Source organism: Lethenteron reissneri, chromosome 53 (genome assembly GCF_015708825.2).
Source record: "Lethenteron reissneri isolate LAM-NWPU_2019-01 chromosome 53, ASM1570882v1, whole genome shotgun sequence".
Classification (NCBI taxonomy): Eukaryota; Metazoa; Chordata; class Hyperoartia; order Petromyzontiformes; family Petromyzontidae; genus Lethenteron; species Lethenteron reissneri.
Genome location: NC_083831.1, coordinates 7,640,344 through 7,664,145, shown reverse-complemented (window position 1 = coordinate 7,664,145; position 23,802 = coordinate 7,640,344). Strand labels below are relative to the sequence as shown.

The 23,802-nt window shown below is 49.7% G+C and overlaps 1 protein-coding gene across 1 annotated transcript in view; it reads left to right on the top strand.

Annotated features, from left to right (window-relative positions):
- The window catches only part of LOC133356281 (neurexin-1-beta-like), a 589,715-nt gene that overhangs the window by 418,226 nt on the left and 147,687 nt on the right, over positions 1-23,802 (top strand). Inside the window, exon 3 of the mRNA XM_061573704.1 lies at positions 431-602. Within this exon, the coding sequence (XP_061429688.1) occupies positions 431-602 (172 nt within the window). The remainder of the gene's footprint in view (positions 1-430; positions 603-23,802) is intronic.

The following is a 23,802-nucleotide window of genomic DNA, read 5'->3' as shown; positions in this document are numbered from 1 at the left end:
ACGAAGGAGAGACCAGGGCTGTTACCTTCGTGAGGTCTGCAATGTGGTCCTTGTTTAGGGACGCCACTGCGTGGTGAGAATGACTACGACGGCGATGACGACGATGTTGATGACGGTGGCCGATGTGGCCGAGCCATTGACGACATCACAAGAGATCAGTGGCAGGAAAACGTGGCCGCTACTTGAGCATGCCGGCACAAGACAGAGGGAAGTAGAAAAATAAATGACAAAATGTGCAGTGACAACTTACGGGCTATCTGTCCATGGATCGCGACGACGACGATGATGATGATGCCAACGACATCGCTGACTAATCGGAACATCTATGTATACTGGAGGAATCCGATGAGCTATGAAGCTCTTTTTAACCGATGTCCATTGCCCCCCCCCTCGCCCTGCGCCCTACCACCCACGCTCGCCTCGCGTGCAGGAGGACGGGCGGATCGCTGTGATCTTCAACGTGGGCACGGGCGACGTGGTGCTGCGGGAAGAGCGCGCGCCGGTCAACGACGGGCGCTACCACTTGGTGAAGTTCATGCGCAGCGGCGCCAACGCCACCCTGCAGCTCGACCACTACACGCCCAACGAGCACTACCCGTCGCGTGAGTTCGCGCGACGCACACCCCTCCGTACACCTCCGCATACCTCCACACACCTCCGCACACGTCAACGCACCTCCACCCTCCTCCGCACACCTCCGCTCACGTCCACGCGTCTCCACCCACGTCCACCCACCTCCACCCACCTCCACACACCTACGCACACCTCCGCACACGTCAACGCACCTCCACCCTCCTCCGCACACCTCCACCCACGTCCACGCACCTCCACCCATCTCCACCCACGTCCACCCTCCTCCGCACGCCTCCGCCCACCTCCGCCCACCTCCGCCCACGTCCACCCTCCTCCGCACACCTCCACCCACGTCCACGCACCTCCACCCATCTCCACCCACGTCCACCCTCCTCCGCACGCCTCCGCCCACCTCCACCCTCCTCCACCCACCTCCACCCACGTCCACGCACCTCCACCCATCTCCACCCACGTCCACCCTCCTCCGCACACCTTCACCCACGTCCACCCTCCTCCACCCACCTCCACCCACGTCCACGCACCTCCACCCACCTCCGCCCACCTCCACCCACCTCCACCCACGTCCACCCTCCTCCGCACACCTCCACCCACCTCCACCCACGTCCACCCTCCTCCGCACACCTCCACCCACCTCCACCCACGTCCACCCTCCTCCGCACACCTACGCCCACCTCCACCCACCCAACCAACTTTTATTTAAATTTTTGTACTTATTGAGAGGCAATGCGCGGGGGCCCGTTACTTTACGTACGCACGCCGTTACTTCACGTACACACACCGTTACTTCACGTACGCACACCGTTACTTCACGTACACACACCGTTACTTCACGTACACACACCGTTACTTCACGTACACACACCGTTACTTCACGTACGCACACCGTTACTTCACGTACGCACACCGTTACTTCACGTACGCACGCCGTTACTTCACGTACGCACGCCGTTACTTCACGTACATTCACCGTTACTTCACGTACATTCACCGTTACTTCACGTACGCACACCGTTACTTCACGTACGCACGCCGTTACTTCACGTACGCACACCGTTACTTCACGTACGCACACCGTTACTTCACGTACGCACGCCGTTACTTCACGTACGCACGCCGTTACTTCACGTACATTCACCGTTACTTCACGTACGCACGCCGTTACTTCACGTACGCACACCGTTACTTCACGTACACACACCGTTACTTCACGTACACACACCGTTACTTCACGTACATTCACCGTTACTTCACGTACGCACGCCGTTACTTCACGTACGCACACCGTTACTTCACGTACACACACCGTTACTTCACGTACGCACGCCGTTACTTCACGTACGCACGCCGTTACTTCACGTACATTCACCGTTACTTCACGTACGCACACCGTTACTTCACGTACGCACACCGTTACTTCACGTACGCACACCGTTACTTCACGTACACACACCGTTACTTCACGTACGCACGCCGTTACTTCACGTACGCACACCGTTACTTCACGTACACACACCGTTACTTCACGTACGCACACCGTTACTTCACGTACGCACGCCGTTACTTCACGTACATACACCGTTACTTCACGTACACACACCGTTACTTCACGTACGCACACCGTTACTTCACGTACGCACGCCGTTACTTCACGTACGCACACCGTTACTTCACGTACATACACCGTTACTTCACGTACACACACCGTTACTTCACGTACGCACACCATTACTTCACGTACGCACACCGTTACTTCACGTACACACACCGTTACTTCACGTACACACACCGTTACTTCACGTACGCACACCGTTACTTTACGTACGCACACCGTTACTTCACGTACATACACCGTTACTTCACGTACACACACCGTTACTTCACGTACGCACACCGTTACTTCACGTACGCACACCGTTACTTCACGTACACACACCGTTACTTCACGTACACACACCGTTACTTCACGTACGCACGCCGTTACTTCACGTACACACACCGTTACTTCACGTACACACACCGTTTCTTCACGTACACACACCGTTACTTCACGTACACACACCGTTACTTCACGTACACACACCGTTACTTCACGTACGCACGCCGTTACTTCACGTACGCACACCGTTACTTCACGTACACACACCGTTACTTCACGTACACACACCGTTACTTCACGTACACACACCGTTACTTCACGTACGCACACCGTTACTTCACGTACACACACCGTTACTTCACGTACACACACCGTTACTTCACGTACGCACACCGTTACTTCACGTACGCACACCGTTACTTCACGTACACACACCGTTACTTCACGTACGCACACCGTTACTTCACGTACGCACACCGTTACTTCACGTACACACACCGTTACTTCACTACACACACCGTTACTTCACGTACACACACCGTTACTTCACGTACGCACACCGTTACTTCACGTACGCACACCGTTACTTCACGTACGCACACCGTTACTTCACGTACGCACACCGTTACTTCACGTACACACACCGTTACTTCACGTACGCACACCGTTACTTCACGTACGCACGCCGTTACTTCACGTACGCACACCGTTACTTCACGTACGCACACCGTTACTTCACGTACATTCACCGTCGACATGAACTGATACCGGCTATGACAAGCAAGGGATTGGAAAGATGGGGAACGGACCCTCTGCCCCATCTCCCAACCCCCTTTAATTAAGACAACAGGGTACAGTTTAACACGTAGGCTAATATTATTAATCGGGCAATTCACCATTCTGGCGAATTGCCCGATGATGCTGGATGTAATTACCAGCGAAACGTCGTGCAACAGGATTGTTCATCGAGGTAAACATTACATTAATGAACATCTCCCGTCAGCCGATGGCTCCTGCCTGCATCGACCCCTCCTCACCTGGCCCTGCCGATGAAGTCGTAAATTAGTTTTATCCACTCCGGAGGGATGATGGGCTATGTTGACCCGTTGACTTTCCAAATCACCGTGCAGGTCGTCCCACGCTTTGTGCGCGTTCGGTTTGTGCGAATTAACGCACACGCGGCACACCTGTTTGTACGCAAAATTCCTCGTGGCCGGCGTTAATTCACTCTACACGCGGCTGTGCGGTCAGCCGTGGGGACAACAAGCAAGGCTCCACGGTGGCGAGGAGATGTTGACTCCCTCGCCTGGCATGCAGGAGGTCGTGGGTTCGATCCCGACCCTGACGCCTGTACGCTTGGAGTTTGCGTGTTTTCCCCGTGGTCACGTGGATTTTTCTCCGGGTCCTCCGGTTTTTCTCCTCCACATTTAGAATCAACATCACGCGTTTCGAATGTTTGCATACTGTTATCAATGTCAACATGATAATCCACTCCGTCATTCATGGCCAGGTCGCTTCTGAAATAGAGCTAATAGCTCAGTGGGCTCCACCTGGTACAAATAATATAATTTACTTTTTGTTTAACATTGTGTGTGTACTGTGGGGAGCAGGAGTGTAGCGGTTAGCGCACTGCGCTACAAACCTGGAGACCCGTGTTCGATTCCCGCTCACGGCCAACACCAGTGACAATTATTTGAACCAATCCTGGGCCTCCCCTAGGTTGACTCATCCTCAAATAAGTACCTGGTGCGGTGTGTAAACATCGCCACTCGGGAGACTAAGGCGGCCGGGCGTGGTGGTGCTGGCCACCCACCCCCTCGTATGCCGTGCCGGCCTTAATAAGTGCTCGCTAAATGCGCTTGCCCCAACAGTCTGTTAAGGCGATACGGGGGATCTTTGTGTGCGTCTACTCGGCAGGCAGCTGTCTCCTCGTGCGGTGTATTGTGGGTCGGGTTAGTGTGCGGTCCCACGACACTGCTACCGCATGAAGCGGGGGAAACCTGTAAGCATGAGTCAAACACTTTTGCCACGGCATCACCCGACCAGATACTGTGTGTAAACAAAGAGATCTGGCTGCCGCCTGATGATGCCGGTTGTAATTACTGGCGAAACGCCGTACCCAGATTGTAACTGGTTGTTTTACATTTGCTCTCCAACGCACCGGTGTTGCTGTACTAGTAACGAATTGGCACGTTCTGTTTACGTGACAAACCTTACTAGTTGGCTGTGTCGGCTGGTGGCGGGTTTAACGACTTTTATATATATATTTACACGATCTAACCCAAAACAAACCTGTGTTATGCCAGATGTGTGTTTGTTTGTTCGTCTTTGTTCCGGATAAATTTGGTGGAGCCCCCAAGGTTGTTCGGTCGATCGGTGGCGGGTCACGTGAGATGGTGGGGGGGGGGGGGGATAAAATGTTGTTATCCCCGCATCTTCAAAAACGTCTTGGCCCAGCGTGGAAGAGTAGGCCAAACACAATTCGAGAAGGCGCTCTCTCTCGGGAGCTCCCTCTAGTCATGGAATCCCTGCTGCCAGCAGTTGCGGGAGGAGCAAGCAACAATCGCAGGGTCGCACTTTCACAACTCTACACAACGCCATGAGGCTGCGGGAAATCAAACGGTTAACGCTGAGTCCATCATCCTTGTGGGCTTTTCATAGAAGAAAAAAAAACATTCCCCGCTCCCCAACAAAAGCAATGATATATGGGACACAGCCCTGTAGATTTCCAATTGATCTTCGCTGCTAAATGACTCCGTTCCGTCCGTCTCAACCGACACGCTCTTCAATTATGTACCAAGGATGGAGCGCTCAGACTTTCGCCAAGGCATATTGCAAAGCCTCGAGGAGTTGGCGTGCATCGTTTGCACTCCTCGCTGGTAAACTTCTGTCCGTCCGCCAGCGGAGCAGTGTGGTGCTTGTAGCGTTTTGGGTTTTTTATTTGCTTTTCATTTCACTATGACACGCAAGTCAACGCAGCCGAGCCAAAAGTGTGCGTAATGCAAAGTGAAGGTTGCCCCCCCACCACCACAACCACTCCCCCCCCCCCCGGCCTCTTGGTGGAGCGATTGTTGAACAAAGTTGAACAAATTCCCAAACGGCGTTTGACTGGAGCCGGTGGACGAAGCCTTGAACGGCGTTTTTTTTAAATCCTTTATATTAAGTTCCCTTTGCTTGCTTGCTTGCGTGCTTGCTTACGACCGTGCAAATCTTTCGGTCGTTTTTTAACCCACTTCCCGTGATCCAATCGAGCTGACATTTTCCACACAGACTCGTTGTGCCAGACAATTAATGTTCATGAAAAAAAATTCCCCAAATTTTACACTTTTTAGGCAAAAAAAAAATATTTTACATATATTCAAATAGAACGCATTCATGGCTTTGGCTGAACGTCACAGTATAAGAGCCCAGAGCGTAACCCCTCCACAGGCCGTGGCGGAGTAGCGCAGTTGGTAGCGCCCTCGCTTCCCATGCCAAAGGTCGCGGGATTGATCCCCGCGTCCTCCACAGGCGAATATATTTTTAAATCCTTTATATTAAGTTCGCTGCCACACATATAAAGGATTTATAGTGAAAAACTTTGTTTTTACGGGTTATACTTATTATTTTTGTCGAACGTCTTCAAAGACGCATGCACGCGCGTAGTGCGGTCCGTACACTCGATTAACCTACAGCGATGTGTACGCATACAACTAGTCGAGAGGATGCGTTCACGTTAAATATATTTCTACTTTTATTTGTTTGTGCACAAACGGAAGGAGAGATAGGGGAAAGGTGCCGTATTGTATGATTATGTATTTTGTTAAGTAGGCAAATGAGCATGTAACATTCTCTCTAACCCCCGCCCGCTCCCCCATCCAGATGATTAAGGACGAGAATTCTTAAAAATATATAAATAGCGTTATTTATTTTAGCTTCATGACGCTTGATCCCTTTTGTTTCGATTTTTGTAAATCTAATTTGTAGAGTTTTGTTTGACCGCATTAGCCTAAATATACCACAACCATCATCACTATCATCATCATCACCGTTCTCATTGGCAGCAGTAGCACCACCGTCATCATCATCATTACCACGACTGTCATCCTCATGATCACCACCAACATCATTATCACCACAACCACAATTATCATCATCCTCATCATTGTCACCGGCATCATTATCACCACCACCATCATCACCCTCACTGACAGCAGTAGCACCATCCACATGATCATCATCATCATTTAAACACGCACGAAACGACACGTGTACCAAAACGTCGATCCTAATCAATTAATCATGAGCACCAACGATTAGCACAGTTGGCTATGTATGGTGCGAAAGAAGTTCAACATACATACACATTCCCCAACAGTCTGTGTAGCCGATATGCTTATCACGTTTTGGATTTGGTTCATGCACACGCTGGGGAGGTAATGCTTTCCTGCGCGATTACTGATAATAATTACAATCATACACAGCGTCGCTGGTGCAAAACTGCATCTCACAACGCCGTGCAAGACAATGATTGCGTTCAAACCTCTACCGGATCCACTGCTGGATGAAGGCCCACCACGCCGTGTCGGCCATGGGGGTGTACCTAACAACGCCCTCGTCGATCCTAATCAATGAATCGATGCACCGACGGCGTACGTCGTGAGCAACTCGGAAGAGCGCGGTTTGGCTTCAACGTACGTACGTTGCGTGCATACAAGATAAGACTGCGAGCGCTGTTTGTGTTGAATTGATTAGCAACGGTTGTGCCCGCGGGCACACGGGGGGGGGGGGGGGGAGTCAAGGATGTACCGCGTGGAAGAAGCAAGAGGAACTTGAAAGGCACGAGAGAAGATAAGGAATGTGAAATATGAGGAACAGCATGGGAGAGGAAAACCGAAGAGACGGGAGCAAAGGGTTAGGAAAGATGAGGATTGGAAGAGGCTCCACGAGGGCCTTGACGTTGCTGCTGCTGCACAGAAGAGGAGAAGCGGATTCATATTCTTAAGTTTTTTCGGTAAAATCACGTGGGTAAAAAAAAAAATGTGTAATTAATAAAAGTAAAATAAAATTAAAAAATTATTTTACTTTCATTAATTTTAAAATAAAAGTCAAATAAAAATAAAAAAATTATTTTACTTTTTTAATTTAAAAAAAATGTACCTACGCGACTTTACCGAAAAAACCTAAGAATATGAATCCTTGCAGTCACGAAAGCTTCAAATCTAGGAGAAGCGGAGTCTGTTTTCACAGTGGGCGGGGAGAGGGGAGGGGTTTCACAGTGGGGGCGGGGAGAGGGGAGGGGTTTCACAGTGGGGGGCGGGGCAGTGGCCACACGAAAGCCACGTCGTTTACTAGAGGCCTGAGTTGATTTAAACAGAGAGATGTGCAGGTGCTCGGTGCATGACTACATCGCAGCATTGGATGAGTTGGTGACGGCTTTAGGTGGCCTTAATCCAGCAGCGGATTGATCATGGCTCAAGATGATTATACTTTGTTGCAAACAGATCTATTCAGAACGGATTCTCTCGCGTAGAAGCTTTTGGAAGTGTGAGTGCATCCTGTTTTTTTTCCTGAAGCCAGGCTCACAAACTGAGCAGATCAGTTGCGCAACTTGGCTGCACGCAACCAGTTGCGAGAAATTGCACAACCGGTTGCATAAGAGTAGACACAAACGCTACTTTCAAACTTCGATCTGCTGAACGATGTTTAGCGATGTACTTCATCACACTCTGCGCATTTGCGAGCCGCTGTCGGTCGTTATAACGCTGCATTACGCGCTCTTCCATTTCCTCACTGCACACCACTGCTCGTTCGGATGTCGAGAAAGGATTCTAGATTTGAAGCTTTCGTGACTGCAAGGATTCACACTCTTCGGTTTTTTCGGTAAAGTCACGTAGGTAAAAAAGCCCCCCCCCCCCCCCCAATACGTTCCATTCATTGGCTACCAAACTCAGATAAGCTCCTCCCCCCGCTCCCCCCCCCCTTAACTTGTATTTAAGAACTTGTATCTTGGAATTGTTTTGCCTCACTTGGTACAGTAAATCTAGCTGTGATGGTCCCACCTGATGACGGAGACTTGTGTTGCCTCCGAAACGTCGTGATTTATTATTTTATATTATTATTTTTATTAATTTAAATTTAAAAAAAAATACCTCCGTGACTTTACCAAAAAAAACCTAAGAGTATGTCGAGAAAAGAGTTTGAGAGAGAGAGAAAGAGAGCGAGAGAGCAAGATTCAATCGCGCAACCAATTGCCCAGTTGCGGATGCTGTTTTCCAGAGGTGGGACAAAGTCATTGTTATGCAAGTCCAAGTCGAGTCTGAAGTCATCAAATTCATGACTCGAGTCTGACTCGAGTCCAAGTCACATGACTCGAGTCCACACCTCAGAAGTGGGACAAAGTCATTGTTATGCAAGTCCAAGTCGAGTCTGAAGTCATCAAATTCATGACTCGAGTCTGACTCGAGTCCAAGTCACATGACTCGAGTCCACACCTCTGCTGTTTTCTCAAACGACGATTTTCCCGTCCTGCGTGGGCGACGGAGCGACAACACTTCAAGGCCCGCGAGTTTACCGCGAACGTGAACAACGAACCCATTGTAACAAGACAACAGCAGCAACAACTAAAAAAACTCATCAAAAGGAACTTTTGAAAACCAGCCTTCAAAAAGGAGCCGCTATTTTAACGGGGCATTTTGATGCGCACGAAATACTTGTAATCATGGAACAGTCGGGCTCTGGTTCCGCACGTTCCGTCTGTTTGAAGGGCAGGGCGGAGGAAAACGTGGGCTCGCTGCCAAATTCAACACATTTAATTAAATGTGTAAATATATCCAAGCTCTACTTTAAAGGGGCTATCTTGAAATTAACTCTTCCGTTTAGCAATGAGGCATTTCTGCTACAGCGGTCCATTCTAGGCGCGTGGATTTTTCACTGTGATACCATCCTGATAAACAGCTGTAATGCGGTGTAATTTGGTTCAATCGTCGTGTTGATTTCAAATCACCCGAGGCGTCTGATGCTAATTCCATCGATCATCTCCATTTTTTACCATTGCTATTATTTAACTCACTGTCTGCTGTTGTCGTTGTTGTATCCTCAAATCATGTAACTCAATTTTAACCCACTTCCCAATGTGGTATCGACTGCAAACTTGGTATACTTACGTCATACTGATGACAATACTATATTCTATCATAAAAAATATTTTTTTGAAACATTATTGTTTTTATATGTTATGTTTCGGCTTGGGTCTAATTGTCCACAGTAAACTAACGTTCGCTGTAGTAAACCACGTTATGGCAAGCTTCGGGGCCACTTCCTGTAGTCGTGGAGTTCTTCCATTACTAGTACGGTGCATTTCATTGAAGCGTGTTTTTTTTTAAGTTTTTTTTTAATATTACTCATTTGCCATTGCTATTGAATCGCAACTTTCCCGGCCACGGCTCATGTCAGTGGCGAGGCGGTATCTCAGCCGATCCGACAACCCAGCCACGTTCGCAAACTCGCAATGACCGGTGTGGTGAAGTAAGGTCAGGCAACCTTTGTGACTGACACTGTGTGTTTGAGGCCTTCAGCCCACGGTGGATTGGCAATTAGCTGCGTATACATATATATAAAACAGTGTACAGTCAAATCATACACTCCCGCTTTTGTATAGGATTTTTTCGGGGGGTTTTTACCCAAGTTGCTCTTTCAAATGAGACTATCCCTGCACACATTGAGATCTCACCTGGTTAAACGAGTACACTTGACTTCACGTGTGCCTATCACGGGCGTATGGAATACTTCTTCGTGGACAGGGCGACGGTGTCGTTGAGTGCCCAACGCACAGACGCGGAAACCCAAACCCTCCTTCCGACCGCTTTCCTCAAGCCGGACAGCAGAAGAAACAGTTAACGGAGGCGCACAGGTGTTCGGCACAAGACAAATGGGAATTGTCTCGGTTTGTTTTTTCAATAATTTCCTCTGCTTTAAGGTGCAAAACAGACAATTCCAAAACTTCATTTGAATTCCTGCGCCGTCAAACGCTCGTGGGTGAGAGCCACGATGATTACGGAAATTAAGTACGCACGCCAAGATATGAAAAAAAAAACATGCAAACGTTCTAATCCACTCCTTAAGTCGTTTGCACATTTTGCTTACCCTGCAAGATTGGATCGGGATGGCAAAAAAATAAAAAATAAACATTCAATTTAAAAAAACACATCGAATAATTGCCTCTTTGCAAAGTTGGAGTGAGCTGAGACTGCAAGTACATGATGTAATAGTATTGGGTGGATGTATTCCCCCCCACAGAGGTAGCTGTTCTCCAGTCACGTCTTGTTATTACCAGAGTATGCCGCTGTAAATCTAGACGGCCGTGAAAGGGAGCACGAGCGCTAAATGTCGAGACGTCGTTGCGTCGATTGGCAGCCGGGGATCGTGCGTGCCGTAGTGGCAGACGTGCGGAATTTCTCGCGACATTTGCCACATTTGCAAAAATGACACTCTCCGCGAATGATTCGATTGAGATTATACATAGCAATCATGCCTCCCCACCCCCCCCCGACCCTTCCACCCTCCCACATTTCATTTCTAATTGTCAGGACCCTCCTAAAAGAAAGACTCGTGAGAATCAGTGAGATTTTCGTGGGCAAGCAAGGGGGTTAATAATGATGATAATTAAGAAAAATATAACTTCAACTTGTGATGCGAACAGTGTTAACTCGCTCTCGAAGCGAAAGAACAAACCCCCACAGACAGGCCCCAACAATAGCCCAAGCTCTGCAGTCCTCTATATATTAAGGTGTCATCGGCCGATTCATGAGTGCTTACATGTGGGAGAAAACCCACACACTCTACCCCATACAGGCAGAATAGGCAGAACCCATTTCTGCTCTACTGCCTTCTGTTTTGTAGGTGATGGTTGGTGGCTCACGTGCAGCCCTTTCGTCAATCCGCTGCTGGATGAGGGCCTCCCCATGGCGTGCGGAGACTTCTTTACCCCGCTCGTCACCCTGGGGCGGTGTAGGCGGGGAGCATAGATGTGGGAGTATGGTACAACAAGGGATGTTGCTGCGCTGCCCTCTGCTGCCCAAGTAGGCACACAGTAGCCTACGACTTCCTGTTGAGATGCGTGGTCGCTGCCCATCCCAGCAGTAAGCAAGAGCTCAATAATTAGAACATGGCGAATGATGATGATGATGCTGGTGACGACGATTCAATCGCGCTCTCAGTCAGCATCACCAAGAAGTGCAACGCCCTTGCAGAACTGCTTCAATTGGCAGAGCGTGCTTACAGCCCTCACTAATGGCTTCGCAGAAACTCCATCAGGAGTCACAAGTAGGGCATTTTCTGGCCAACTGTAAATGGCTGAAGATTAATTAAAAGGGATAACAGGCTTTGTGGCGGTAAAAAAAAAAACTCGTTTTCATTTTAATGAACCGTTATTTGTTGGGTAAGTTTTCTCGAAGCGGCAACTCTGCACACGGAGATCCTTGGAGGCTCTGCTACGAGCCGCTCATTTTCGCCGAACAAAAGGTCAAATGTCAACGTTTTTTTTCTTTCCTGTTCCAACGGGAGTGGGATGCCCCTCGTATTCTATTCATAGCCCTGATCCAGTGGTGGAAATTCCACGTTCCTACGGCGAGAGCCCGCCCGCCTCTCAGCACGGCAACGTTCGGCTGACCTCCCGAGAAATCTCTTCCGTGCTCATGTCGAGACACTTGCAGAGTAGTGGAACCCGCGGTGCGTAAAGGCATGGGCCGTGGAAGCAGATTTTATTGAAAGAAAAAAACGAATTCTGAGATTCCCTTGAAGCGACCTATTTTAGTTTATTAACATACCAAGGAGACACACACTTACCCAGGGGAAATGTTAATCGGAGTCCAGCTGATTTTTTTTTACGCTTAATTTTCACAGCTCTAATTATATGCAATTTCAGACGAGAGGCGGGGAAAGAAAACGAATGTCACGTGACGAGTTTTGTTGCGTGGCCAGTGGTGACCGAACTGAGGCCGTCAATCGCAGAAAAAAAATAATGTAGAAACCCCGATATTGAAAGTGTAATATCGGTCGTGAAATCCTGCGTATACAATTGAGAACCCTGATAAATCAATCACGGTCGACTGAACATCGGCTCTGCACCCAGGGTTGTTTGTAGCAGCGCTCACTAACGCCGCTTCAACCCCTTAAGCCACTGAAACAAAAGAAAACTCGATCAATCTTCAAATGAAATGAATAAATAATGTTAGCCTGCGAAAGGATGGGGGGGGAGGGGGTTGGAACAGCGCTAGCAGGGTCCGTGTCCTCCTAGTTAACGATGACTGCCGCTCGTGTGTTCAGCGCGGTATGCAGATGGAAAAAAAAACGAAACTACTTTTGCCACCGAGGACAAATTGAATTGTGCACGCTGACCCACCGTAGCCTCGGAGTCGAAGAGAAATGCGCCTCGAACCCAGCGATATCGCGGCCACGTCGCTGATCTCATCTCCGTGCCCCAGATTGACTTCGTGAGCCCGGGGCATTTGAAGTAAGAGCGCTAAGAGGAACAATGCGACGGAGCCATCGGTGCGGTAATTGCTGCCGAAAAATCGCCTGGCCGCTCTGTCACCCATTTACATTTTTTGCCAAGTAATTTTCTCCTGCTTTGCATCAGCCTTTGCCCCCAAGTCCACGGCTGATCCAGATGAAAAGGTTGCATTTGATATTAAAATATTCCCGTCCCGGTGATCCAACCCAACGTTAGTTGGACGACGTTACATGCCCCCCCCCCCCCGATTACATTCTGCGTGGCAAACACGTGCTAAGTATGTAAATGTTTTAAAAAAAAATACCTTATTCATAGCGATATGCACTGTGGTTATCTTACTGTGCTTGTGAATCCAGCGGATGTGTTCACCAAAAATAATCGATTCTCATGCACCATGAACTTCATTATTTATTTATTTTAAAATTACGATTAAGAACCAAACGGGGGTGCAAGGCCACAGTAAAGGTTAAGGGGCAGTCCATAAATGACGTCACGCACCTAGGGGGGGGAGAGGTCAGACATTTGTGACGATGTGTGACGATGGGGGGAGGGGGTTTAAGAAATGTGACGTCACATCAAAATGCGCACCTTTAAATAAAATATATAATTTTCATAACAACACTAATTGTCAGCGCACACTGCCCCACGAACCCGGGCCACCTCGGTTCGATTCCTGGCCACGGCCAACACCGGACCTGGCTCCCCCCCCCCCCCCCCCCCCCACATCATCTTTCACCAACACTGACCAACATGGTGAAGTATGGTTAAATACAACCCCCTCGGCCAGCGAGGAGTAGGGAGGCCTTTATCCAGCAGCTGGGATTGACAAAAGGCATTGAACTATTATCTTTGCATTCACCAGGCGCGAAGTGTCATGTTGATGCGTGGTTTTATCCAATGAAGCAATTTGTGGATAAACATGATTTTTTTACTCTTACCGTGACCCCGTCACGCAGAGGCCTACTCATTTATGATTATTTTTAACGACACGGGGTCTTTAACGTCTGCTACACAGCAGACGGTGCATACTTAACGGCCAACGACACCAAAAGTAGGAGACCTTTTTGGCAGTAGCAAAGTATAAAAAAACGATAGTTTTACCCTATCTGGCAATAAAACAGGTGTTAAGATGTCCAAACACAAAATCAAACACCAAATCGAGTCTGCATTAACCACACGTACTTGTGCACGTACTTGTACTCGTGGTTAATGCAGACTTGATTCCTTTGCCCAAAGGGTCAAAGCTATTCTTATGTTTTCATACTTAACACGCGCAGTCTTGACCAGGGTGGCCTTTGGGCTTTTAGCCACGAAGCTCTCCAATTCACTAGTGCTCAGCCAACAACTTGCCCGACACATCACTCGTTAGACGCGTCCCATTCCTTTTAAAGCGGCGGTGTCATTGGGTGTTTTTTGTTGTTTTTGTTAGGCTCTATTAAGCATTTGATCTTGGGAGGCATCGCTTGTCGGGTCGATTTTAAAAGCAAACCCCGAAAGAACAACACAACAGCAAAAGCCGTAGAGGAACTCGCGACCCGCTGGGCTTGCGCGTGGCTTCAAAGCGACGGCGGATTTATTCACGTGCGCAGAGAATCCCTGCGACGATGCTTAGTGTGGTGCCATTCGTCGGACACTCTTGGAAGCTGGTTATGGCATGAGACGCGACGCTGTAATGGGGGGCATGGGAGGGGGGTAGGCGCGCAGGGGGGTAGAGGGGCAAGGGGTGGGGGGCAGGGGAGGCAGGGGGCTTATTTACACCGCGGAGGAATTTTCGTGAGCGCATGCATGCGCTGTACCTGGCCACGGGTCGCGCTTAACGACGACCAGATCAATGTGCGGGGCTAATTCATTGCCTCTGCTGCACGATGAGCCCCCTCTGCGAGAGTACGGAAATTCATATTTGATCCGCCACAAAAGCACATTTTAATTTGCCTCCATGACGAAGTTGGGGGTTTGTCGAGGCCCAAAACGAGATGGCTGCGAGGACTTCAACTGTGAGGCCTTCAGCTGCGAGGCCTTCAACTGTGAGGCCTTCAGCTGTGAGGCCTTCAGCTGCGAGGCCTTCAACTGTGAGGCCTTCAGTTCTGAGGCCTTCAACTGTGAGGTCTTCAGCTGTGAGGTCTTCAGCTGTGAGGCCTTCAGTTCTGAGGCCTTCAGCTGCGAGGCCTTCAACTGTGAGGCCTTCAACTGTGAGGCCTTCAGTTCTGAGGCCTTCAACTGTGAGGCCTTCAGCTGTGAGGCCTTCAGCTGCGAGGCCTTCAACTGTGAGGCCTTCAGTTCTGAGGCCTTCAACTGTGAGGCCTTCAGCTGTGAGGCCTTCAGCTGCGAGGCCTTCAACTGTGAGGCCTTCAGTTCTGAGGCCTTCAACTGTGAGGTCTTCAGCTGTGAGGTCTTCAGCTGTGAGGCCTTCAGCTGTGAGGCCTTCAGCTGCGAGGCCTTCAACTGTGAGGCCTTCAGTTCTGAGGCCTTCAACTGTGAGGTCTTCAGCTGTGAGGCCTTCAGCTGTGAGGCCTTCAACTGTGAGGCCTTCAGTTCTGAGGCCTTCAACTGTGAGGTCTTCAGCTGCGAGGCCTTCAACTGTGAGGCCTTCAGCTGTGAGGCCTTCAGTTCTGAGGCCTTCAACTGTGAGGCCTTCAGCTGTGAGGCCTTCAACTGTGAGGCCTTCAGCTGTGAGGCCTTCAACTGTGAGGCCTTCAGTTCTGAGGCCTTCAACTGTGAGGTCTTCAGCTGTGAGGCCTTCAGCTGCGAGGCCTTCGGCTGTGAGGCCTTCAACTGTGAGGACTTCAACTGTGATGACTTCAACTGTGAGACCTTCATTTCTGAGGCCTTCAACTGTGAGGCCTTCAGCTGTGAGGACTTCAGCTGTGAGGCCTTCAACTATTAGGCCTTCAACTGTGAGACCTTCAGTTCTGAGGCCTTCAACTGTGAGGCCTTCAACTGTGAGACCTTCAGCTGTGAGGCCTTCAACTGTGAGGCCTTCATCTGTGAGGCCTTCAACTGTGATGACTTCAACTGTGAGGCCTTCAGCTGTGAGGCCTTCAGGTGTGAGGCCTTCAGGTGTGAGTACTTCAGCTGTGAGGTCTTCAGCTGTGAGGCATTCAACTGTGAGGCCTTCAGGTATGAGGCCTTCAACTGTGATAACTTCAACTGTGAGGCCTTCTACTGTGAGGCCTTCAGGTGTGAGACCTTCAGTTCTGAGGCCTTCAGCTGTGAGGCCTTCAGCTGTGAGGCCTTGAACTATGAGGCCTTCAACTGTGAGACCTTCAGTTCTGAGGCCTTCAACTGTGAGGCCTTCAGCTGTGAGGCCTTCAACTGTGAGGCCTTCTACTGTGAAGCCTTCAGGTGTGAGGCCTTCAACTGTGAGGCCTTCAGGTGTGAGGCCTTCAGGTGTGAGTACTTCAACTGTGAGGCCTTCAGGTGTGAGGCATTCAACTGTGAGGCCTCCAGGTGTGAAGCCTTCAGCTGTGAAGCCTTCAACTGTGAGGCCTTCAACTGTGATGACTTCAACTGTGATGACTTCAACTGTGAGGCCTTCAGGTATGAGGCCTTCAACTGTGATGCCTTCAGGTATGAGGCCTTCAGCTGTGAGGCCTTCAGGTGTGAGGCCTTCAGGTGTGAGTACTTCAACTGTGAGGCCTTCAGGTGTGAGGCATTCAACTGTGAGGCCTTCAGGTATGAGGCCTTCAACTGTGAGGCCTTCAGCTGTGAGGCCTTCAGTTCTGAGGCCTTCAGCTGTGAGGCCTTCAACTGTGAGACCTTCAGTTCTGAGGCCTTCAACTGTGAGGCCTTCAACTGTGAGGCATTCAACTGTGAGGCCTTCAGGTGTGAGGCCTTCAACTGTAAGGCCTTCAGCTGTGAGGCCTTCAACTGTGAGGCCTTCAGCTGTGAGGCCTTCAACTGTGAGGCCTTCAGCTGTAAGGCCTTCAACTGTAAGGCCTTCAGCTGTGAGGCCTTCAACTGTGAGACCTTCAGGTGTGAGACCTTCAGTTCTGAGGCCTTCAGCTGTGAGGCCTTCAACTGTGAGGCCTTCAGCTGTGAGGCCCTCAACTGTGAGGCCTTCAGCTGTGAGGCCTTCTACTGTGAGGCCTTCATCTGTGAGGCCTTCAACTGTGAGGCCTTCATCTGTGAGGCCTTCAACTGTGAGGCCTTCAGCTGTGAGGCCTTCAACTGTGAGGCCTTCAGCTGTGAGGCCTTCAACTGTGAGGCCTTCATCTGTGAGGCCTTCAACTGTGAGGCCTTCAGCTGTGAGGCCTTCAACTGTGAGGCCTTCAGCTGTGAGGCCTTCAACTGTGAGGCCTTCATCTGTGAGGCCTTCAGCTGTGAGGCCTTCAACTGTGAGGCCTTCAACTGTGAGGCCTTCAACTGTGAGGCCTTCAACTGTGAGGCCTTCATCTGTGAGGCCTTCATCTGTGAGGCCTTCAGCTGCGAGGCCTTCAACTGTGAGGCCTTCAGTTCTGAGGCCTTCAACTGTGAGGTCTTCAGCTGTGAGGTCTTCAGCTGTGAGGCCTTCAGCTGTGAGGCCTTCAGCTGCGAGGCCTTCAACTGTGAGGCCTTCAGTTCTGAGGCCTTCAACTGTGAGGTCTTCAGCTGTGAGGCCTTCAGCTGTGAGGCCTTCAACTGTGAGGCCTTCAGTTCTGAGGCCTTCAACTGTGAGGTCTTCAGCTGCGAGGCCTTCAACTGTGAGGCCTTCAGCTGTGAGGCCTTCAGTTCTGAGGCCTTCAACTGTGAGGCCTTCAGCTGTGAGGCCTTCAACTGTGAGGCCTTCAGCTGTGAGGCCTTCAACTGTGAGGCCTTCAGTTCTGAGGCCTTCAACTGTGAGGTCTTCAGCTGTGAGGCCTTCAGCTGCGAGGCCTTCGGCTGTGAGGCCTTCAACTGTGAGGACTTCAACTGTGATGACTTCAACTGTGAGACCTTCATTTCTGAGGCCTTCAACTGTGAGGCCTTCAGCTGTGAGGACTTCAGCTGTGAGGCCTTCAACTATGAGGCCTTCAACTGTGAGACCTTCAGTTCTGAGGCCTTCAACTGTGAGGCCTTCAACTGTGAGACCTTCAGCTGTGAGGCCTTCAACTGTGAGGCCTTCATCTGTGAGGCCTTCAACTGTGATGACTTCAACTGTGAGGCCTTCAGCTGTGAGGCCTTCAGGTGTGAGGCCTTCAGGTGTGAGTACTTCAGCTGTGAGGTCTTCAGCTGTGAGGCATTCAACTGTGAGGCCTTCAGGTATGAGGCCTTCAACTGTGATAACTTCAACTGTGAGGCCTTCTACTGTGAGGCCTTCAGGTGTGAGACCTTCAGTTCTGAGGCCTTCAGCTGTGAGGCCTTCAGCTGTGAGGCCTTGAACTATGAGGCCTTCAACTGTGAGACCTTCAGTTCTGAGGCCTTCAACTGTGAGGCCTTCAGCTGTGAGGCCTTCAACTGTGAGGCCTTCTACTGTGAAGCCTTCAGGTGTGAGGCCTTCAACTGTGAGGCCTTCAGGTGTGAGGCCTTCAGGTGTGAGTACTTCAACTGTGAGGCCTTCAGGTGTGAGGCATTCAACTGTGAGGCCTCCAGGTGTGAAGCCTTCAGCTGTGAAGCCTTCAACTGTGAGGCCTTCAACTGTGATGACTTCAACTGTGATGACTTCAACTGTGAGGCCTTCAGGTATGAGGCCTTCAACTGTGATGCCTTCAGGTATGAGGCCTTCAGCTGTGAGGCCTTCAGGTGTGAGGCCTTCAGGTGTGAGTACTTCAACTGTGAGGCCTTCAGGTGTGAGGCATTCAACTGTGAGGCCTTCAGGTATGAGGCCTTCAACTGTGAGGCCTTCAGCTGTGAGGCCTTCAGTTCTGAGGCCTTCAGCTGTGAGGCCTTCAACTGTGAGACCTTCAGTTCTGAGGCCTTCAACTGTGAGGCCTTCAACTGTGAGGCATTCAACTGTGAGGCCTTCAGGTGTGAGGCCTTCAACTGTAAGGCCTTCAGCTGTGAGGCCTTCAACTGTGAGGCCTTCAGCTGTGAGGCCTTCAACTGTGAGGCCTTCAGCTGTAAGGCCTTCAACTGTAAGGCCTTCAGCTGTGAGGCCTTCAACTGTGAGACCTTCAGGTGTGAGACCTTCAGTTCTGAGGCCTTCAGCTGTGAGGCCTTCAACTGTGAGGCCTTCAGCTGTGAGGCCCTCAACTGTGAGGCCTTCAGCTGTGAGGCCTTCTACTGTGAGGCCTTCATCTGTGAGGCCTTCAACTGTGAGGCCTTCATCTGTGAGGCCTTCAACTGTGAGGCCTTCAGCTGTGAGGCCTTCAACTGTGAGGCCTTCAGCTGTGAGGCCTTCAACTGTGAGGCCTTCATCTGTGAGGCCTTCAACTGTGAGGCCTTCAGCTGTGAGGCCTTCAACTGTGAGGCCTTCAGCTGTGAGGCCTTCAACTGTGAGGCCTTCATCTGTGAGGCCTTCAACTGTGAGGCCTTCAGCTGTGAGGCCTTCAACTGTGAGGCCTTCAGCTGTGAGGCCTTCAACTGTGAGGCCTTCAACTGTGAGGCCTTCAACTGTGAGGCCTTCATCTGTGAGGCCTTCAACTGTGAGGCCTTCAGGTGTGAGTAGTTCAGCTGTGAAGTATTTAGCGGTGAGGCCTTCAGCTGGCTGGCACTTCACTTGCAAGCTAATGAAGCAGCTATCAACCTCACATGCGCTTGGGCGAAACAACTGATTCCCGGTGGCCCTAAATTTCTTTACCCAGCCAGTATAAATGTGCACGCCATAGAGAAGCAATCAGCAGGTTGTGCATGGTGGGTTAAACTGTGGGTGCTACCAAACGTCTTCAAAAGTCACGTAAAAAAATAATAATAATAGTATAGTAAAAATCACAACGTTTCGGAGGCAACACAAGCTTCCGTCTTCAGGTGGAACCGTCACAGCACGCTTAACTTTACCGAAAAAACCTAAGAGTATGAATCCTTGCAGTCACGAAAGCTTCAAATCTAGAAGTGATAAGTTACGTTTGTTGAACTTATTTTTTCGCACCGTGCGTAACCAACCGCGCTCAGCGGAGGTGCAGGGAAAGGACAACAAACTAAATATAAAAAGCGGTTAATGAAGAAGTCACTTTGTCAATCTGGATTAATTCAAAGTACATGGCTCCAGTGGCTTCCTAATAATTTTACCAGACGGCCGTAGAAGCGCAAGTGAATAGCACGAGAAGTGAACGCGTTTGTCGAACTGAGCAAGCTGTTTTTTTGTGTATTGTAAGAGTTGCAGGATTTGAGATGATGGGAGGTAATTCCAAGGTAGAGCAGTGCGAGGGAAGAAACAGAAAGAGGGGAAGTACGTCACACGCACAGCGGGCTCCCCTCTCTCGTGTGTCAGCGAGGATGCAGTGGCCGTCTTTGTTTTTGTGGTTAGCCAAAAGCCGCTGCGAGGATGACCAGAGATGCTATTTCCAAATTTTTTTAAACAGACAATTTTGGTGCAAAACTTGAAGCAGTTTGGCCATTTTTTACGGCAAAATATCGGGAAAAAAATGTTTTTCCTCTCACGACAAAATACATGCGTTCTGCCGTTTGTCGTCAGAACAATCACGAGCGCAAATTCATATCTGTGCACGAGTGAATTCTTACGAAGCCAAAAGCGGTTTTTTCTTGATTGAACAGATGGCTGCACTTTGTTTAGGCTCTGCCACCAGAGGAATCATCGCTTCCAAAATTGGAAATGTCACCAAAGAATCCGTGGCCACAGAAGCCAGAGCTAGCAGATCAATACAGCATGCTTTGTTGTAGACTTTTATATTTTTATATTTTACTATTTTGGCTTTGTCTAATACAATTTTCCCCTCAACTGCCTTGTAATTGTGCTATCGCCAGTACGTCATACCGTGATAGAATATCCTAATCAGAACTCTAAGCAGAGCCGTTTCACATTGTGCACTCTTTGTCTTCAAAAATGTTGCACGGTCATGCTCCGGCTTATCTTTCACCTCTCACAGACCAGTGTAGTCTGCCGGTCGGGGTGGCAATGTTGCTCCGTGGTTTTTACCCAACCCTTTACCATTCCGATGACGTACATATACGTATGTGTACGTCATCGGATTTTCTTCCGATTCTGTTCCGATGTCATACATGTACGTCATTGGAACGGAACCGGAAGAAGAACTAAAATAAAATAACGTCATCGGTCCCGAGGCTTCCCAGCAGGCCATGGGGGAGTGCGTGTGGCACAGTTTGGCACGAGCTATCATAGAGTGGTGGTTCCCTGCGGTGAGTACGATGTTTTTAAAAACAAGGGTGCTATGCCTCTTTCAATAAAATTAACGCTGTGCCGCTTGCGTATTTCGAGATTCAGCGGTGAACGGGACACCCACCCACCCTGCAACTTGCAGACATCTCTAAATTGGAAAAGCAAAGGTAAGCAAAGACATTTGAATTGACGACAAGCGGTCGGTGAAAGGTGTGACTCGGTGTTCGCTGCGGGTCACGTGGTCTGCGGTGCGTGACATCGCACGAGTGGAGCTCTTTTCACGTCTCCTCTCGTGCTCTTCGTTCGCAGTCTTTTCTCTCTCTTTCTCTGTCCATCCGTCTCTCTGTGCGCAATCCCCTGTGCGACCCTTCTCCCTCCTCCACTAGAATCAACTTCCCCTGTATATTAAGCAACACTGCCCACAGATTCAACACTGCCCATAGACTAACACTGCCCGTAGACTCAACACTGCCCATAGACCAGGGGTCGGCAACCAAAATAACAAGAAGAGCCATTTCTTTCCAATTCGGTACAAAATTCAGTATTTCAAGAGCCGCAATGCATCTGAGTACATACTGTACATACGTACATATCGTCAAGAAGCAGCCCGTAAAAAGCCGCATGCGGCTCCGGAGCCGTAGGTTGCCGACCCCTGCCCTAGACTAACACTGCCCACAGATCAAACACTGCCAATAGACTAACACTGCCCACAGACTCAACACTGTCCACAGATTCATCTTCTTAGTTCTTTCGGTAAAGTTACGTAGAATGGAAATATTTTATTACGTTTTATTTTTATTATTTTATTATTTCCATTCTACGTGACTTTACCGAAAGAACCAAGAAGATGAAATCCCTGCAGTCACGAAAGCTTTAAATCGAAACTGCCCACAGACTCAACACTGCCCATAGATTCAACACTACACACAGACTCAACACTGCCCGTAGACTCAACACTGCCCATAGACTAACACTGCCCGTAGACTCAACATTGCCCATAGACGCAGCACTGCCCATAGACTCAACACTATACAATAGACTCAACACTGCCCATAGACTAAACACTGCCCGTAGACTCAACACTGCCCACAGATTCAACACTGCCCATAGATTCAACACTGCCCATAGATTCAACACTGCCCACAGATTCAACACTGCCCACAGACTTAACACTGCCCCTGAACATTAAGCAGTCCCTCTCCTTAACATTGACATCATAACGCAGGGTGATAGACAAACTGAATCTTCCACTACCATCATCACGAATCATGGGATCTGATAATTGTGCATCCCCCCCCCCCTCCTCACCCCCCATCGCTTGCGCTGTGCACAGCGCGAGCGACGGCGATAGGAGTCACAGATATTCCGGATAAAAAAAGGGGTTTTATGACTTTCTTAGAATATCACCAACATGTGACGAAATCTTTGCGTGCCAAACGCGGCCATTTCGCTTCGCTGTTCATAATCCAAGGCGGGTGGCCCTAGTTTCTGAGTCGGCGGGTTGTTTTCCTTTCTTTAGTTGTGGATGGGTAAAAAGCCAGGGATCTAGGCTGGAATCATTGCGGTGTAAAAGTAAACACAACTCTTTTTTGGGCTCTTTGTTTTCCTTCTTTTTGTTGTCGTCGTACAGATCGATGCATGACTTAAAATCCCATCAATTCTCAAAAAAACTGTGGTTGCAAAGTGAATGGACTTTCCATCCATTTTTTTGGGGGGTGGGGGGGAGGTTTACAATGAATAAAACATACCGTACTGCACAATATAGGATATTATTCCCTTCCGAATAGTAATAGGGTGAGAGTTAATGAGGCATCGCGGTACATTTGTCAATTGTTTTCACATACCGCGGCCCGGGTCTTTCACTGTGGCGCTGCCATACGCCTGGGGCACCATGGGTCCGTCTGCCGCTACGAGAGATCGTGTCTTGGCGGACAGACTAGGGACCATCACACGCACACCGCGGCATGCGTGCACGTCTTCTGGGTAAATTGTGAGCTATTGTTGCCCGCTATTTTACAATTTCCACAATAGTCCAAATTAAAGGCTTTGTTGCGGGGCGGTCGAGGTCTGACAAAAGCGATCCTCAAAAAACAACAACAGCAGCAACACAACTGGTGACAAAAACCGCGCGCAATGAAAGAAAATATCTCGGACAAAAGAAAATTACTGCCGAGTGCTGCTCGTCTTTGGTCACGTGTCCTTGACGGCGAACTCGAAGCAAATTGCCGGTGGACGATAAGCGAGAGCTTAATCGCCGTCGGGCACACAATAGCTGGGAGGGAAGGGCGCTGATTCAAAGCCACTGATCAACCGGTAAGGCCCGATGAGGTCCCCAAGCACAATCAGGTGAACGCGAATATCAGTCGGCACACAGTGTCACTGGGTGACATTTGGGAGACAATGGCGGGTTTTGTTTTTTTTACAAATTCCGGAGCTCCTTTGAAGCTTGCGTGTGCGCGACGCTGTGACTTTTTCGCCTGGCACGCAGGAACTCGCGGGTTCAATCCCGGCCCTGACGCCTGTTGCATATTGGAGTTTGCGTGTTTCGCTCTCTCTTCCCACGTGGTGAGATGTTAACTACCTCTCCTGGTACGCAGGAGGTTGTGGGTTCGATCCTGGCCCTTGACGCCAGCTGCATATTTGGAGTTT